Below are 15,503 nucleotides of genomic sequence, written 5' to 3'. Positions count from 1 at the left end.
ATCTAGCTATTGTAAATATATATAGCTATATTGCTCGCAATAATGCTTTCCAGCGAGAATCTGCTATTTTTCCTCTAAAGCTGGCAACACTGGCTAATACAGTTTTCATGCTCGAAATGTTACGACACCTTAGCCGAATTGCACTTAAAAACGTTAAGTTTAATGTTAATAATGAGTGTACGGTGCGTGGCATGGCCGGCCATTCCAAATGGGCAAACATAAAGCATATAAAGGCCCAAAAAGATGGACTGCGGGCCGCACTATTCACAAAAATAGCTAGGCAAATTCGTTTGGCCGTGCAGGAGGGCAAATCGGCGGACCCGGCTGTGAATTCGTTACTCCGATCAGAGATAGATAATGCATTGAAGAAAAACATGCCAATTGGAACAATACAAAATACGATAAAAAAATGTCAGGGCAACAAGGCGCAATTAAAGAAACATCGACTGGACATCCGATTCAAACGGAATGTCTATATGATTTGCAGCATATATACGGATAATCTGGCCGGAGTTAAAATGGATGCAACGGCAATGATCAAGAAGTCTGGGTAAGTTGAGCTATAACAGAGCCAGAATCGTATTAACAACCTTTAAACGCAACTCAAGGTAAATAACTCTTGCAGCGGTGTGCTCGTGGATGTTGGCCATATGTTTGAAGATTTTGGCCTAATTGAAACCCGTTGCGAAACTTCGAATAAAGACAATTTGGAAGAGAAGGCCACCGAGGATGCCATACAGTTTGGAGCCGAAGAAGTGGAAGTTGTTGATGCCGAAAGTGGAGCGGTAAATGTAAGTAATATTTGTAGTATTTCAATTTTTTTTACATTTTTCCATTTTCAATTTCCAGTTTATCTGCACTCCAGCTCATCTGAGTGGCCTGACGAAGACGTTATCCCAGAACGGATACTCCATAGAAAATAGCGAACACATGTTTACACCAAATGTAAGATTGTGTATTGAACAGACTTTAATATTTAGTAATATCCAATTCTTATTTCAGAACCTCATACAACTTAGTGCAGAGGAACAAAAGATATATAATGTATTTCTGCAAAAGCTACGAGATGTGCAGGGCATGGAAGATATCTATGACAATGTGGAATGAATAAAGGCTGCATTTCAAATATTTTATCGTTTATTGTACATACATAATTTCTATAATCCAAATTACAGCTGTTATGTGTTTTTTTGAGATGTTGTGATGATGCTTTTTGTATAATAAAATTTAAAAACTATTTTAATTTGTTGTATGTGTGGACCTACTGCTAATGGAACAAAATGTATTGCTACAAAAACTCTTTGTCAAATGCTGTTCACAAGGCGGTACAGTTACGTGCTGTGTTGCTTTTAATGGTTACTGAAGTTGAAGTTCCCAAATGTAGATCCAGCCCATCTGAAAAATATAGAAATTCTTGTTAGCCTTTGTTTCAATCAGTACCATTGTAATTGTCAATACTCACAGTCTGTGGAGTTCATCCTTAAGTAGCCCAAATCCTCGTCCATCTAAGAAACTGGGTGTGTTTTGTCTTATATTTGGTTACAAAAACAATAATTAGCCAATTAATATTAGCAGACAATGTTTTACATATAAATTCTAATTTACTGAACATGATTTTTTTTTTGTTAAATTATTTGCTTTGTCATTTAACATATTATTAAATAAATACAGCAATACTTTTTTTAAATTAAACATAATCGCATTGAAAAAATCAAAACATTCTCTCAATGACTTAATTTAAAAAATTTATATATTATACTATTGGTACGCGCACACATAGTGTTTAATTGTAAAAAAAATTATATAATATAATTGTGGTAATAAATCACGCAGCTGCAGCGTTTACAATTTGGGATTATCAAAGAGAGGACCACGAGTTACTGTAATGTCGGCATAGGGCGCGGGTTGTGTTATATTTAAGGCCTTGAACTTTTTCAGGACAAGAAGGGAATAGAACTTTTGTGCGGCCTGTTTCCTTGAGTTTCGTACTGTTAACTGGGATAGTGTCAAATGATCGTTGTTATTGAAATGCACTCTAACATCGAGGAACAATTGTGCCGCTCTCTTGTTCAGCACTCGCTCCTCAAACTGTTCGTCCGTCTCATTTTCCATTTGTTCGTCTGCGGGAACATTTTGTAGACCCACCGATGGCGGGAAATCATAATCGTTCCAATCCGTTGAGATTTCGCATGTCTTATTAAAGTTGTTGGCGTCGGTGATTGTTGGATCCTCGGTTTCATTGAGTATGGAGCTGACTTGATCGGGCGGCAGATTTGGTATACAATCGATGTCTCCAATTCCGGCATGATGAGGTGTCATTTGTCCGTGATCCAAGCCCGCTGGTGTTAGATCGCCGTGGTGGAAATCATCGCCCATATCAAGATGACCATCTCGTGGCGTCAGCGGCACCTCGTTCAGATTTGAAAAGTTATCCATGTCATTGAATGATAACAATGGACTTTGCATTTTATCGAATATGGCTGCATCCGGCTGTGGCACAATGCTGTCCTGCTCCTTTGCCACGCTGTCGAGGGAAACAAGCGAGAGTCCCAAGGACTTGTCCTGTTCACGGATCATCTCGGGAGCTGCCAGGCTCTGGGTAAGCGTATTATCGGCAGCTGGTTCAACAACTGGATTGGCCGTTGCATCATTCTTACGCTTGCGTCCCTTTTTATTCACTATTATCAGCGAGCTCTCGCCTTCCTGGGTATACAGTTCCAATGCCAGCACATCAATGGGGGCGATATTCGAGAAGTCCTCCAGAGGCGTCGAGTGTGACAGCAGTTGCCGGTTATAGTTATTGAGAAGGACTCGGGCGGGAATCGTGCGGGATGGTAGAGCGAAAAGCTTTTCCACACCGCCCGTCTCCTTCCAGTACATTAATCTCTTTGTTGGCGGCGCTAGATCCAGGGTAGTGAGTATATCCGAAGTATCCGCCAGTTGCGCCTTCATCTCCTCTCCCGATATATTCTTGATCTCATCAATTATGAGTTTCCGCTTACGCTTGGCTTTGGTGGCACCTCTGTAAGTGGTTGCATCAATGGGCGCCAGTGCGAATCCCTCGTCGTCGTTCTGTACCAAAGTTAGGTCGTTCAATGCTGGATCAGCGTCACATGCGTTGACGTCCTCATTGAAATTGTGCTCCTTTGGCTGAAAATTATCCTCCTTCTCATCTGCCACGGAGTTGGCACAGGAGGACGCCGGCGATGGGGCGTTATTGAAGTTGTCGATGCCATCATCATCTGAATAGTCAGGGGGATTGTTAACTTCGTCCACCTCTTTATTGATGCTTACGGCTGTTGCTTGCGGCGGCTCGCCAAACAAATCATCCTCGAATAGTGCCGGCTGTCCAAAGGAATCGCCAAAACCGTCGCCATCCAGACGATCACTGGTCATTTCGGACTGTGTTAAGCGGATATTTGGATCGCTTGACTCCACATTTGCCAGAACGTCGTCATCAAACAGCTGATCATTCATATTGGCCGACAATGGGCCACGAATCATTTCAGGCGTGTCCGCCTCAAATCCAATATCCCCAAAGCCATCATCCTGCAGCGACAGCGATAAGCTGCCATAATCCTCGCGCATTGTTATCTCATCGGCTCGGGATTGATTCACCGAGAACTGCGCCTCAATATCAATATCGTTCAGCTCAGGCAGCGCTGTGTCGAAATCGTGAAACACTTCTGGCAATGTAATCGCATTAACGTTGGCTTCCCTATGGCCTTCTGGTAGATCCACCATTCCCGGCCGGAATGCCATTTTGATTTTAACAAACGCCTCATTGCAATCGGCTAACAGATACTTTGCTTTTCTCGAATATATTCGCACTACACCGAGCAATAAATGTCCCGATGTTCGAAGCGCCAATTTCACTTTGGGCTGTAAAATGCCCTCCACTGATTTTTCTATATTTGTTTCAAATACGTGCGCTTTTGTTATTTTCTTGTCCCAATGTGCGGCTAACCAAATTCTGGCTAATGGCCCCTTTTTGGCCAATATTATGTGTTCGTAAAACATTTTATTTTGTAAAAATAAATCTTATTTTTCTTTAATACACAAACAAAACAGAGATGCACAACTTATTAAACAACATGGCGACATCGATGTTTGCATTAATTACCGATAAGCGCCTATCGATATATATTATGTTATTGCCAGTATTTTGTTTTGGTATTTTCTATTCCGACTGCCACTGGCGGTCACACTATCAGTCACTGTGGTCACAATCTAAATTGGCGCGCAATTTAAATATCGTTTAGTGTTTAAGCAATAATTTGGCAAAAAATAAACAATTTAATGAAAATTTTTAATTCGAAATTAGATAAAACAAAATCGAACTTTTTTATGAATGCATAATTTTTAAAATTTTAGCTTTAAAATTATTAAAGTTTCAGATTTAAGCCCATTTTGGCAATTGATCACAATATGGGCTTGCATCCGTGACCCAGGCCTGCCAGCCCGTTTTCTGTTGCGACATGCCTATTAAAGCAAGTGGGCAGCCCTTAAATTACATTTGTAAATCAGCTGTGCCATATCGATATGCTAAGGATTTCAATATTTCTTAAGAATAAAAGTGCTTGTTTAAATAAATAAAATATACGAAAATGGCCCTTAATGGGTTTCTAGATTTCTTTCAGAAGGGAAAGGTGTGTGTATGTATATAAAAATGTATCAGTGTCTTAGCAAGCAAGTGTTTGTTTGTAAATACAAACATGCATTAGTTCTTATCGCTGAATGTCAAAGTTTGATGCATTATTTATACTTAAATTATTGCTTTTGCAGACATTTAGGCCAAATAAGAAATTCACTGCTGGGACAATACGATATTCACTACATAAGCAGGCCCAGGCTAGTTTGCAATCTGGCATCAATTTGCGTCAAGTCGTCCGATTACCGGAAGGCGAGAATATGAACGATTGGTTGGCGGTGCATGGTGAGTACTAATTTGCAAACATAATAAATATACCTACATGTATGTGAGCATGTATGAATGAATATTTTTATATAATTTATTGTTGAATCCACTTACAGTTGTTGACTTTTTCAACCGCATCAATCTTATTTACGGCACTGTATCTGAGTACTGCAATGAGACGACGTGCCCAACAATGTCTGGAGGCTCTCGATATGAGTACTTATGGGCAGATGGAGATACGTAAGTGATTGTCTTTAGTCGTCTTGAATAGATTTTAATCGAAACTATTCCATTTCAGGTATAAGAAACCCACTGCACTGCCTGCACAGAAATATATAGAGCTCTTAATGGACTGGATTGAGACGCAAATCAATAATGAAGCTGTATTTCCCGTTTCCACTGGTAGGACAAAATAATAAGCCGATTAATACATATAAATGTAATACCAGTTAAAGCAGAGTTTAGCAATAGATGTGTAGTTTCTATTAGAAACCTTTAATCATATTGTGACCACAACTTATCTGAGATATATAACTGTTAATGGACTGGAGAGATAAACATAATATTAGAGTTTAGCATTTGTACCATTTGTACGTTGGGATAGCTATCTATTTTTTATATAATGCTAATTCTATCTATATTAACTATATATGGTTATTTCCTTTTCTTTGCCTTAGATGTTCCTTTCCCAAAAACGTTTATCTCGCTCAGTCGAAAAATTCTCACACGTTTGTTTCGCGTCTTCGTGCACGTCTATATCCATCATTTTGACCGAATTGTCACTATTGGCGCTGTAAGTATTAAAAAAAAAAAAATTATGTAAATGGAAAATAATTTTAGATTTAATTACAGGAAGCGCATGTAAATGCTTGCTATAAGCATTTCTATTATTTCGTGCAAGAGTTTGAACTGATATCTGGCAAGGAATTGGAACCACTTCACGAAATGACGTCCAGAATCTGTAAAGATTAAGAAAGTTTATTTAGAAAGCTTTTTTTAAGCTCTGAATCTCCAAAGTCATAATTATAGGATGATTTTAATAAATAATAATTATATGTATGAATGTGTGTTAGTTATAAGACTGTTTTGTCAAAAAGTACACAATTAAACAGAAAGAAACGCCAATTTACTGTAAAGCTTGTAATAACTGTGTTTTTTTTTTTATTGGAGATAGTTTTTTATAGAAGAGTTGTATTTGTTGTATTGATTCGCTATTTCAATAGCCTACTCAGAATAATTATTTTTAGCATCTTGACCTTTTATACTTTCATCAGTTTTAAATTGTACGGAAGATCTGTTCACTCTATTCACTCTATTCAATTTCATTATAGCTCTAATTAGACGCAGTACTTACTCCAACTTTTATAGACCATAGAGTGTGTAGATTTCCATTTATTTAAGCCAATTAACATATTGTTTAACAGCTCTATAATCGACTGGTATTAGGGAACTCATTCAGAATACAGTCTGTGCACTTTAAGCTCAAATATGTAGAAATACTCAGGCAGGAAGATAATAAATATTTTCGGTAATTTAAGTCAGTTTTTAGTCATTTAACCAAGAATAAAGCCAGAGCAACAAGAGCAATGGGAAGCAGGTTAGATGAAACTCCACCCACACAGGCGATTCAACAGAAAATTATTAGGTGTTTTATACACGCTTAATGTGTGTATACAGCATAAACCTGGCTATAACCAATAACAGTAAAGTAGGGTTGAGCCAACAATCTACAACCACTTTGCAACAACAACACGGCATGTAAAGACCAATGAGAATAAATTGAAATCGTCGTAGGCAGGGCGATACGGACACCTCCACCTTATGCTACGGACTCTACTATGGGGGTTGTTCCGTGCCTGTTGAGAGCGCTTGAGTTCCAAGGACCGAAGGCATTACGAGCAGCGATTGAGAATAATAGATGAAATAATAGTTATAATTGAATTACAAATCAAAATAAACATAAAGTTACATCATCTGGATAATTAAATATCTTTAACTATATTGATTATTTTGATTGAATAGATATAGTAAACTTAAACAGAGTAATTTTTAATATATTCTTACTTTTTATAAAGGAGTACTTACAATTTGCTGCTGTTGATTTAAGAATGTATCTTTACTCTCGCTGTGATGTATCTTTTGTGTGGAATTTGTAGGATTGTCGATTGGCATGCGCAGCAGCTAAAGAGAGAGTGAGAGAGAGAGAAAGTCGAGACGGAGTTTTGTTGCCAAAAAGGACCTGGAATGCTATTGGCCTTCATTGCGAAGTAGTCGAGCGTTTAATTTCAAAAGAGCAACTATGGATCGGAGTAAAAGTGCTGTGAATAAACCATATAATTATAATATCACTACCATTTAGATGAACTTATGGGAACGTGTGTGTATCATCTTCTTTCATAAAGATGGAGCAATTAGCACAGTTTGTAAACAAATCTTTTGAATTCAATTTAACTAACAATCGCGTTAACAATTTATTCAACTCAATGACAAGTGCTCGCATACAAAAACTAACCGAGGCGACTAATTCAATATTAGTTAATTCAAATGGATTAGGTCGCAGTAGTTCCGTCGAAATTACACATAATGATGAGGAATCCTTGGATATTGATATTACCGATGTATCTGTCGCCGAAGACAGCAGCTATGAGGATGATGCGGTTGTTTCCAAGCCTCTGTCCTTGGTCAAGATCCGTTCGCTTGAGCCGAAACCTATTATTACCGTCGCGAATAGTGAAAGTGCTCCTAGGACTGAAGCCCCCAAACCCAAAAACTGGTTAATATCGGATCTCGTGGTATCGGATGAACATTCAGAAGGTAGAATTACAAAGACTTATTAAAAACTAGTCGGCCGGTGCTACAGTCGAGCATACTCGACTGTCGGAGACCCCGTACTTACTATAGTAAAAACTAATAATGGAAAAAAGTTTTTCTTACTAAGACTTAATTTTCGTCCGATCGGTCCTATGACAGCTATATGATATAGTGGTCCGATTTGAACCAACTCAGGGCAGGCTATATAAAGCCAAGTTTTATGTATATTCTATAAATTTGGAAACGAAATCTCATAAAACTAAAAAGCTTTTCATACTAAGACTTGACTTTCGCCCGATCGGTCCTATGACAGCTATATGATAAAAAAGAAACAAACTGGATCTGCCTGTAATATTGAGGAATCTACATACCAAATTTGGAGTCACTAGCTTTACAATTGTTCTTATAATTTGGATATGAAATTTTTTTTTTCGATTTGTGGGCGATAAAGGGGGCATGGCCGAATTTTGAAACAAACTTGATCTGCTTGCAATATAGAGGAACCTTCATACCAAGTTTGGTGTATCTAGCTCTTATAGTCTCTGAGATCTAGGTGTTTATACAGACGGGCAGACAGACAGACAGACAGACAGACGGACATTGCTATATCGACTTGGCTATTGATGCTGATCAAGAATATATATACTTTATAGGGTCTGCCACGCCTCCTTCTGCCTGTTACGCACATATTCGTTAAAAAAACCCAATAGACCCCTGTACTTTTTTTAAGTACGGGGTCTAAAAATTGTGCCTTTTGTATTTGAAAGATTAAAATTTTTTTGAAAATATTTTTTGATAGCATATAAATCCTACTTTGATTAACAATTATTTTATGCCATGGTGTCGAAAAATTGTGTATATGTTTCATTTTATAGCTGTCCTGATAAATATAAAATACACGAAATTTTATTTGATAATACGGAGACTCGATTTGGATTAACAAAAATTATAATTTTCCCTTTTACTGTCCAAAATTGAGTTTTTCTTACATTATATAGTTATCCTGATAAATATATAATACAACATGGTTTACCTGACTAACTTTTTTATAAATAACGCCAGCAGCTTTTCAATTAGATCGATTTGTTTTAATAAAGTTATCACTAGTTGATTAAAAGACTTTCTTTATTCTAAATGTCATAGGAAAAGTATTTTATGGGCTACTTTTGGACACCACTATCCTAAGCTAGACAATTCGTTATTGCGCTACAACATAATTATTGATTATGATCTCAACAAGCATTAAAGAATTGATATTCTTTTTAAAATATTTTAAAATGATTAAATTATGATCAATTAAACTTAAAGGTTAATTCTAAAATATTTATAGATGAATTAGCGCTAAATCTGAAAGGAATGAAATATTATCTTTAATTTTTTTAGAAATGAAAACTTAAATGAATCTATCACAAAAACTTAAATGAATTTCAAATAGTACCAATTCAACTAAATGTGGTATTACATCGGAGAAATGTGTTTCTCCCGAACCACAAGCCAATGTAGGAGATAATTTTGGAAGAATGGAAAACTCAGGACTGAGTAGTAAGCAGAGGAGATCACGGACAAATTTTACGCTCGAGCAACTGAACGAACTGGAGAGACTCTTCGAGGAGACACACTACCCAGATGCCTTTATGAGAGAGGAATTGAGCCAGAGATTGGGACTCAGTGAAGCACGAGTGCAGGTAATTAAGTACTGGGAATTGTCATAATTTTTAATCAAATTACTGGAGTGGTAAGTACAAGAAGATGATGACAAATGTCCAGCAGTCGAGTGTACAAATTGAAATTCAATTGATATTCATTATCCGAGTACTTGTAGTTGGGATAGAGACATTTATCCCAGATTCCAAGCTGGAGTTCTTGTAATCAATTTGACTTTTCAACCACCAGAAGAGTGCCAGAGATATGGGGTGTTAAGTGGTTTACGCCGCCCTTGGCAACAATTATGCCCAAGGATGAAAATTGTGGAAACAACAGGGGGCCGATTACAACTTAAATGCTCAATCAGGGCGTTTCTTAATGGACCGCTATGTGGTATTATATGACCTAACAAAACAGTTACAAACTGGTTCTTACACTTGCAATAAATTACAATTCCCTTCGACTTACAGTAAAAGCATTCCTAACTAATGGAAATGACCAATAGCTCTACTCTCAGTTCCCCAAAACTTGACTTGGAATTTTCCGAAAAAAAACACGTTAAGATAAATAGGCATTTTATGTGGCCAGTCAAGTGACACTTGACAACTCTGGTAGTTGGGGAGGACAAGGACTTCAATATTTAATTATGATCTCTTATTTAGAGATTTTCCAATAGTGAGCATTCAAAAAAGTTTGAAGTTCAAACCAAAGTTCAGAATATCCTGTAATTAAAATACTATTACTTGACAGTTGAGATGACTTGAAGAATTTATTAGGGTCCTTAATCTATAACTATTAACCAATAACTTTAATTTTAATAAACATTACCTTGTTATAAGTAGCACTTAAAATTCGGTTGTGAAGCAAGTAAGGCGCCGGTTCGAATCCCACTCGTAACAATTAAAACAACATTTATAAAATTACCAACACAGAATAAAATGTACAAAAATAAATTATAAATTAAAAAAAAACTTTTGTTATTTTTTTTTTTTATTTTATTTTTAAAATTATTTATTTTTAAACTAAGAACTTCGTCTTATTTGAAATGCTCTCAAGACCAAGATGTGTTTTTTAATGTAAGAATGTTATGTTCTCGACGCATTTTTTATACCCAAATTCTTAGTTTTTAGACCAAAATTTTGATTTTAGAACATTTTTTATTATCAGTGTAGTAGTATCAGTAGTATCAGTGTAACTGTAGTCTATTATCTAATATTGCTATAAATGTTTTTAATTGGTATACTTTCTATTTTTTATATTTATTTACAGGTTTGGTTTCAAAATAGAAGAGCCAAATGTCGAAAGCACGAAAATCAAATGCACAAAGGTAAGAAGAAACGTTAATTTGATTTTTCCTTTCTAAAGAATCCGCTTTTATTTCCATACAAAGTTTACAATTGTTTTTGAAATATAGACCCACTTAATAATAACCATGCTGTAAGCAATTAACATAACATTAAATGAAGAAATTCCAAAAGTTTTATCAAGACCCACTTCTAGAAGTCATTAACAAACTTTTAAGATTGTAAGGGTGATAACAATGTTGATTTCGTCTATGATGTTTATGGTAGATAATTGTTGTTTTCACATAAGTAAATTAAAGTTACGAAAATGTTAATTAATGGAAAGTGTATGACTGGAATTTTATTAATAGAGAGTAATAAATTTCTTTGAATATAAATTCATTTCAATTGACAAAAAGTGTGTGTTAAAAAATGTGAAGCTCTACACTTTCTTTTTTAAGATGAGGTTATTAAATCTGGAGATATGTTCATCTTTTTTTCCGGTTAGGGTTTCGGGGTTGTCATAAAAAACAAATAAATGTAGATTTTATGTTGCATACAACAGAAGTTAAACAGCAAGTTTGTTTGATATTAAAATTAAAATTATCGCACAATTTTAAAAATCGCATCTGCCGTGATTTTGACTCGAGAGGGAATTCCCCTTTGGATATGCGAGCAGGGATTACATATATATTCGGTACGCTGTGGCAGGCGACACAAATCATTGCCAACTTAATCAAATTAAATATTCGAGCCGTAAAAGTGGAAAATAAAAATGTTATCGACTGAGCGGGGGGCGTTGATGAATGGCAGGGGCCAAATCACAGACCGAGGGTGGTACGACAGATAGAGACAGAGTAATGGAGAGGGAGATGAAAAGCGAGTGAGAACTAGAGTGAGAGAGAGGAAGTGTGTTTGATATATTAATGATGAGACATTTGAATAAACTGTGAAACCGTAACATATTGTGTCAACCAGTTGATAAAATTAAGAAGCTACAACCATTAAAACAACTGTGGCATTCCCGTTAAGCTCTAAACCTTCAACATTTACTTAACTAATTGCACCGCTCTTTTAAATTTGCATAAATTAAAATCAACTCCATGTTTCGCATAGAGACAGGATGGTTTCTGGCTTAGTCTGGCTTTAGCGGGGATGCTAAAGAATTAGGAAGATGGAAGGCGAGCGAGAGAGAAGGAAAGAGTTAGAGAGACAGCAATCGATGGTTGGAAAAATACTTCGACAGACAGCTTTCAATTTGCGTGAAAGGCTTTTTTAAGTTTTCACAGAGTCTATAAAATTGTCATTCGAGGGAGAGTCTATTAAGTTATATATAGTGCTTATTAACATTTATTTATTTAAAAACCTTTCATTCTTTATGTCTCTTTCTATTATCTTAATTTTGTACTTTGTATTTTTGAATTTCGAATCATTATTGAGATTACATAAACTAGGTTTGAACTAAGTTTCGACCATTTTTTCTTACAATTGGTTCTCTTAACTGATGTTAAAATACATATAAAAACCGACCGCTTGATTTTCGAGAAAGCAAAGCTCGATAATATTTTTTACGATCAATCGAGTTATTTATATAGATTTTCTTAAAAAATCGACAACTCAACTCTAATATACTGGAAAATTTGCGCTCTTACCACCTAACCCTTTTTGAAAATCTTTAAACTGCCATAATTTTGTAAAATCTTGACCGATTACCTAGCGGAATGTCTATTTTATCATTTTTTGGCCTCTAATTTGATTCCGAATCAAAGTTGTAAAATCCCATTTTTTCCATCAATGTCCATTTATTTAACTGTGACAACTTGGTAAAATCTAAACCGATTTCCTTGCGGAATTTCAATTTTAATTTGGCAAAAAATGTAAAACAAAATTAAACTGCTCTAATGTCATAGATGTCTGTGTGTCAAACTTGATTGCTCTATCCATTATAGTCTCAGAGAAATGTTTGTTCATACAGATGGAGGGACGGATGGCTGTTGATGCTAATTTTCATAGGATCAAAAATACTTCTTTCAACTGTTATATACATTTCAACTATTAGAAAAAATCCTTTTTCATATTTTTTAATTATCTGGTATAAAAAATTTTAAAGAGTCTTTTCAGATTTGGTTTGCAGATTTGTTTTAAAGCTTAAACTAAAAAGTAAGTTTACCCGTAGTCTTCTCTTCGTGAACTCTACTCTTGGGTACTTCTCCATCCAGAATCTAGCACCCAGCTGGACATAATTTACTGATGTGATATTTTTTTCAGTCTGGACTCAGACTACAACGACACGACGGGGCATCATCTGTGGGTTTCTAGCTCACAAAATTTTAGCACATGCCAACTCCTGACTCCCTGACTCTTTATTCCCTGATAACTGAGGGTGTACGTATTTTTACGAGCATAGCAAAAACATATGTACCTGCTTACTAAAGGGTATCTCAAGTTGAATCTGTCTAGTCTGGCGAGTATCACGTATTAAGTTATGATTTCCTAACGAGATTAGAAAGACGCCTAATGTTCAATTTGTAAAGTAAACGGCGTTATGTTTTCCCATATATCAATGATTTACTGTGCACAGTAAACTCTAGCCTAACTCAATTATATAAAATGCTGCATGAAATGTGTTTAGTGGGCAAAAGCGTGACTGAGACAGATACTGAGAAAACCAGAGAAAAGTAATCAAATTAAAATTCGAATAAAAAAAGGAAAATGCGCAGAAAAAAACGGAGAAGGAGCAAAATAGACAGAGAGAGAGAGTGAAAAGCGTAAGGTATTATTTTATGGACTTATATCAATTCTCAGACTTTTTATAGCCACGTAAGAGAAATAGTCCTAAAAGCAAAACGCAGCATAAAAGACGAAGATATCCTGGCACTCCTCCTGCTTCTCGTCCTGGCCTTGCGGTCCCTGGAGTGTCATTTTGATATGTGTCCGTCTGGCCTTGGTACTTGAGAGATGGAGAGAGAGAGAGAGTTGTGGGAAGCGGGGATGACCCCTCAACTCGAGGGTGTTTTCATGGCAATAAATTACAAAATGAATTCAATTACTTGTCACGAATTTTTGTAGCGATTTGCTAAATTGGGATGCTCATTTGTATTTATGTGTACTCGTATTTTGGCTTCAGGTACGAGTATGTCTTATGGCTCTATGTAAATTATTTACATACTCAAGCGGAAGTCCGACAATTTGTGAAGGAAAAGGGGAAGCACAAACGGATTGTGCTTGAATAAATAAAAGATCTAAGCAGGTAATAGGGAAGAGTACTGGAAAATACCCTGTAAAGTAAGCCTTCTAGAGTTGGTCTCAGTTAAAGAGCATTAAATATCATTAGCGATAAACCTTAAAATCCTTCAAAATTCTACAAATTTAGATGCACAATCCCTTTTTGATTTTTGACCCGAAAATTTATACTACATCTAAGTTGCGCTGATTTGAAAAATTTGCATTTTTTTTTAAATATAATATTTTTTTTAAGCCAAAAGCGTTGCAGTTTTTTCAAGCCTTCAAACTCTAATAACTTTGTGAGAACTTTATCAATTTCGAGGAGCAATATATTTGTAATAGGAGAATTTTAAAAAAAAATGTGGTAATATGTATTAAAATTGTATTTGATTAAATAATTTAGCGTTTTAACATAATTAAACATAGTTGCAACGTCCAGCACTACATAATTATGTTATATAGTTAGTTAAATATTTCATCAAACCTTAAGCTCCTAAGAATTTTTTTTTCCACCGTTTCACTTTTTCACCGTTGGTGAGTTTTACATCGCTTTTTCACACAAAAATCCCATTTGTTTTTTTTTTTACCGACGAAGAGGAGCTGATTTAAAATTGTAATCACTATTCCCAGCTTAACATTCAAGGAATACATAGAGAGTATCTGTGAGTTGAGCAGTGCAAACTACAAGACTTGAATGTTTTCAGGTATTTTACTAAGCAGCCGAAGTCCGCCGGTGGCAACTCCACTTGAACCGTGCCGTGTGGCGCCGTATGTTAACCTGGCCACCATCCGGAGTACCAGCGCCTCCATAATGCCCACGTCCGGTGCTATAAGCAGTGTCCAGCAGCAGTCCGGCAAGAATGGAGTCAACATGGTTGGCAGTCGAGCTGCATCGGCGTCGGCGGTGGCAACTGCAGCTGCGGAGCATTTTACGGGCAGCGTTGCCGCAGCTGCCGCTTTTTCGGCCTTCGATCCGGCAATATTATCTGCCGCAGCTCACCAGGTAAATATTCTATATAGCAAATAATTAAAGTAAATTGATTTTAATATCTAATTGATCTATTTCAGTATGCGGCAGCAATAAGTAATCGAAGTAGACCCGCCGGACTTTTCCCATTGCCACAGTATCCGCTTCATTTGGCCGCATTTGCCGCCGCTCATAAGAATTCCAGCATAGCGGATCTTCGTATGAAAGCTAAGAAACACTCCGAGTCTTTAGGCCTTGAAGCAGATGTGGTTATTTAGTACATACTTTGCGCAACGACTTAGATGTAGGCTAGATTAGAGTTGTCTATTTTAAGACAATTTACTATTAAAAATAATTAATTAAAGGAAAATCACAATAATTACATTTACCATACTATTAATAGATACTATGTACTATATGTTTCTCTAAATAAATGCTTAGTTGTCTTGTTTTTTAAATAATACTTAAACTACACAAATATCTTAAGAGGAAGTTTAATGGAAGATTGATTTTAACGAACTTCCAAGCTGATTACTTATCATAACTTTTAGTTTCTCATTTTATTTTTAAATGCCTTTCGTTTTTGACGTGTCAATTCTTTTTTATTTAAAAATTTATTAAGCTATTAACAAAATCGTTAAGCTTTTTATTTTAA

At 36.0% G+C, this 15,503-nt stretch overlaps 4 protein-coding genes across 7 annotated transcripts; 3 read left to right on the top strand and 1 right to left on the bottom strand.

The window, feature by feature from the left end:
• Positions 1-87: 87 nt before the first annotated feature.
• Positions 88-1,145, top strand: LOC117780793 (probable transcriptional regulatory protein BQ11790). 3 transcript variants are annotated; one of them, XM_034617451.1, is made up of 4 exons: positions 88-550; positions 626-791; positions 850-945; positions 1,003-1,145. In XM_034617451.1, the coding sequence occupies exons 1-4, from the start codon at positions 108-110 to the stop codon at positions 1,105-1,107; spliced, it is 810 nt and encodes a 269-aa protein (XP_034473342.1). In that variant the 5' UTR covers positions 88-107; the 3' UTR covers positions 1,108-1,145. The 3 variants fall into 3 exon arrangements, with proteins under 3 accessions (XP_034473342.1, XP_034473343.1, XP_034473344.1); XM_034617453.1 differs by having other exon boundaries at positions 411-550; positions 609-791; XM_034617452.1 differs by lacking the exons at positions 850-945; positions 1,003-1,145 and having other exon boundaries at positions 609-697.
• LOC117780792 (double-strand-break repair protein rad21-like protein 1) lies at positions 1,124-4,118 on the bottom strand. Its single transcript, XM_034617450.1, has 2 exons — positions 1,463-4,118; positions 1,124-1,395 (listed from the first exon to the last, which is right to left on the bottom strand). Exon 1 carries the CDS (start codon positions 4,018-4,020, stop codon positions 1,843-1,845), a length of 2,178 nt encoding a protein of 725 aa, XP_034473341.1. The 5' UTR covers positions 4,021-4,118; the 3' UTR covers positions 1,124-1,395; positions 1,463-1,842.
• Positions 4,119-4,517: 399 nt separating this feature from the next.
• On the top strand, positions 4,518-6,054 carry LOC117780574 (MOB kinase activator-like 3). 2 transcript variants are annotated; one of them, XM_034617154.1, is made up of 6 exons: positions 4,518-4,649; positions 4,786-4,936; positions 5,035-5,158; positions 5,217-5,320; positions 5,596-5,711; positions 5,771-6,054. In XM_034617154.1, exons 1-6 carry the CDS (start codon positions 4,608-4,610, stop codon positions 5,888-5,890), a joined length of 657 nt encoding a protein of 218 aa, XP_034473045.1. In that variant the 5' UTR covers positions 4,518-4,607; the 3' UTR covers positions 5,891-6,054. The 2 variants fall into 2 exon arrangements, with proteins under 2 accessions (XP_034473045.1, XP_034473044.1); XM_034617153.1 differs by having other exon boundaries at positions 4,542-4,655.
• A 1,266-nt stretch (positions 6,055-7,320) lies between these two features.
• LOC117781224 (short stature homeobox protein 2) lies at positions 7,321-15,218 on the top strand. Its single transcript, XM_034617977.1, has 5 exons — positions 7,321-7,710; positions 9,199-9,414; positions 10,643-10,700; positions 14,586-14,884; positions 14,950-15,218. Exons 1-5 carry the CDS (start codon positions 7,321-7,323, stop codon positions 15,124-15,126), a joined length of 1,140 nt encoding a protein of 379 aa, XP_034473868.1. The 3' UTR covers positions 15,127-15,218.
• Positions 15,219-15,503: the final 285 nt, after the last annotated feature.

This window comes from Drosophila innubila (assembly GCF_004354385.1).
Source record: "Drosophila innubila isolate TH190305 chromosome 2L unlocalized genomic scaffold, UK_Dinn_1.0 4_B_2L, whole genome shotgun sequence".
Taxonomy (NCBI): Eukaryota; Metazoa; Arthropoda; class Insecta; order Diptera; family Drosophilidae; genus Drosophila; species Drosophila innubila.
The sequence above is the reverse complement of the archived record's forward strand: the minus strand, read 5'-3'. Positions and strand labels throughout refer to the sequence as shown.

Bases quoted from the DNA above. Each gene is read 5' to 3' on its own strand.
- LOC117780792 (XM_034617450.1), bottom strand. From the start codon at position 4,020: ATGTTTTACGAACACATAATATTGGCCAAAAAGGGGCCATTAGCCAGA.
- LOC117780574 (XM_034617153.1), top strand. From the start codon at position 4,608: ATGGCCCTTAATGGGTTTCTAGATTTCTTTCAGAAGGGAAAGGTGTGT. The intron at 4,937-5,034 runs GTGAGTACTAAT...ATCCACTTACAG, and splicing joins CGATTGGTTGGCGGTGCATG to TTGTTGACTTTTTCAACCGC. The intron at 5,712-5,770 runs GTAAGTATTAAA...ATTTAATTACAG, and splicing joins GAATTGTCACTATTGGCGCT to GAAGCGCATGTAAATGCTTG.
- LOC117780793 (XM_034617451.1), top strand. From the start codon at position 108: ATGCTCGAAATGTTACGACACCTTAGCCGAATTGCACTTAAAAACGTT. The intron at 551-625 runs GTAAGTTGAGCT...TAACTCTTGCAG, and splicing joins GCAATGATCAAGAAGTCTGG to CGGTGTGCTCGTGGATGTTG. The intron at 792-849 runs GTAAGTAATATT...TTCAATTTCCAG, and splicing joins CCGAAAGTGGAGCGGTAAAT to TTTATCTGCACTCCAGCTCA.
- LOC117781224 (XM_034617977.1), top strand. From the start codon at position 7,321: ATGGAGCAATTAGCACAGTTTGTAAACAAATCTTTTGAATTCAATTTA. The intron at 10,701-14,585 runs GTAAGAAGAAAC...GAATGTTTTCAG, and splicing joins CGAAAATCAAATGCACAAAG to GTATTTTACTAAGCAGCCGA. The intron at 14,885-14,949 runs GTAAATATTCTA...GATCTATTTCAG, and splicing joins TATCTGCCGCAGCTCACCAG to TATGCGGCAGCAATAAGTAA.